The 2,004-nt window shown below is 32.0% G+C and overlaps 1 protein-coding gene across 1 annotated transcript in view; it reads right to left on the bottom strand.

Annotated features, from left to right (window-relative positions):
* Positions 1 to 1,376: 1,376 nt before the first annotated feature.
* The window catches only part of LOC108763843 (uncharacterized), a 1,324-nt gene continuing 696 nt past the window's right edge, over positions 1,377 to 2,004 (bottom strand). Inside the window, exon 2 of the mRNA XM_018511738.1 lies at positions 1,377 to 1,673. Within this exon, the coding sequence (XP_018367240.1) occupies positions 1,377 to 1,673 (297 nt within the window). The remainder of the gene's footprint in view (positions 1,674 to 2,004) is intronic.

Genomic DNA, 2,004 nt, shown 5'->3' with positions numbered 1-2,004 from the left:
CCAATTTAATACTGAAAAATAGTAATATTAACCCTTACCGTACTAATATGGGTAACCAGTGACCAAGCAATTCCTGTTCGTGCAAGTTTCTCTGAGTTTTTCGGTAATTATAAATTATACTACACATTTTATTATTTTCCAAAATAAAAAGTCAATATTTATTCTAGAAAGTTGAAAGTGTGTTGATAAATTTTTAGACATTTTTTTTATTATTTTGAAGAGGTGAAAAAACGAAGAGATTTGAAGTGACCCTTGATGGTATGAATGAGGCACCAAATTGTAGATAGTATGGTAAGGGGAGGGTTAATTATTTATTTTAAGTATTAAAAGTATTGTCGTTCAGTGTTTAATAAGTAATAATTAATTATTATCTTTCAGGATTAAATTTATACATATTATAGAGGAAAGCTCCCTATTATGAGATAGGCGCCTAATATGAGATAGTGGCACTTCTGTTAAACTAATAAACGCTATCTATTGGCTCCACCATGAATTTATTGCTCTTGGATTGAAAACTATTTAGTAGAAAATTCATTATTAGATCATGCCTGTAGTTATTGTAAAAAAAGATTTTAGAATTTTGATATCTTCAAGTTTCATTGAGATAAGCCTTTAAATCTTGTTTATTATTTAATAAATAAATATTTGGTAATAAATTCTTCATGTAGTGATAGAGTAAGATCGTACTAATAGAAAAATACGGGATATGTTGAATTGTTTAATTACAGAAGTTAGATTTGATAATCATATAACCATAAGGCGTGGAAATCGTAATATGAGATACCCAGGGTATTTCTAATATGAAATAATCCATGCTCCTATATTACAGTGAAAATCGTTGCTAAAGAGTAAATGTTATTGTACTTTAATAAAAAGGACAACCGGAATGAACGTCGAGTGTCTATTTCTGCGATGGTTGATTCCAACTACCTGAAGACGAGTTCTGGGTATAATCTATCGCATGCTTATTTTTCATGCACCCTGGCTGTGTTTGTTTGCATTTTAGAAACATGAAATAAAGTTTTTTAGTTGCAATATTAATATATCTTGCGTTTTACTATCGATTTCTCGGGGCATCTCATATTAGGAGCACAATTTTTTGAATTTGTGATTTGCTCACTTTTTACATTTCGCTAATTTGAAAAAAAAATGGAATTTGAATTAAATTTTATATAACGTTATCTTAAAGCTTATTAAATTCCCTTCAAAATGACCTATTATTTTTTTAAGTTCTACCCATAGACTTCTAGCATTTATCCAAAATGAATTCGTATCTCATAATAGGGTCCTCTATATATAAGGATAGTTTAATGTAAAATAATAAAAATAATAAAAATAGAAAATGTGCACACGTAATTTTATATGAGGTATGTATTTCATCCGATCCATTTGACCTTCGACGAAGTGACGCCGGGAACTAACCCTTGAGAACAGACCTGTCTCAGCGCGGTCCGCACCTGAGCATAAAGGTCACCATCGTAGCGATAATGCGACCGGATGTAGTCGGCGATCTCTTCGGCGCTGGACGTGGACGGCTGGTCCACGTCGCGCTGCAGCAAGCGCATTGCTTCCATCACGCGCAGCGAGAACCTCAATGAAGTCTCTACGCCGCATTTGCACTGCCGGGGTATTTGTAGCGAAAGAAATTTTCTGTCTCTTGAGTCTTCAGTCTCCTTTGTTGTAATCAAATATACAGGGTGTTCAGCGTAACGATCCGCATGATTTTTTAGACACTTCCGACAATTAAAAAAAAGCTTGTAAAGTGATTATCCATCTATTTCATGCGGGCTACAACATGCGATAAAAAAATTTAAAAAAAAATTTTTTTTAATTAAAATGTCAAGGTATCTTGAATTTTTTAAATAGTACCATACAATTTTTTTCCATAATATTGTAGGAATCTTCAAGACGAATTCAACGCACTATCGAGATTGTAACTTTCATTGATGTTTTATTGATTTTATTACATAATATTTATCACAAATACTCATTAATAAAGGAATA

This window comes from Trachymyrmex cornetzi, unplaced genomic scaffold (genome assembly GCF_001594075.2).
Source record: "Trachymyrmex cornetzi isolate Tcor2-1 unplaced genomic scaffold, Tcor1.1 scaffold386, whole genome shotgun sequence".
Lineage (NCBI taxonomy): Eukaryota > Metazoa > Arthropoda > Insecta > Hymenoptera > Formicidae > Trachymyrmex > Trachymyrmex cornetzi.
Note: the sequence above shows the minus strand (reverse complement) of the source record. Positions and strands in the feature narration are given on the sequence as shown.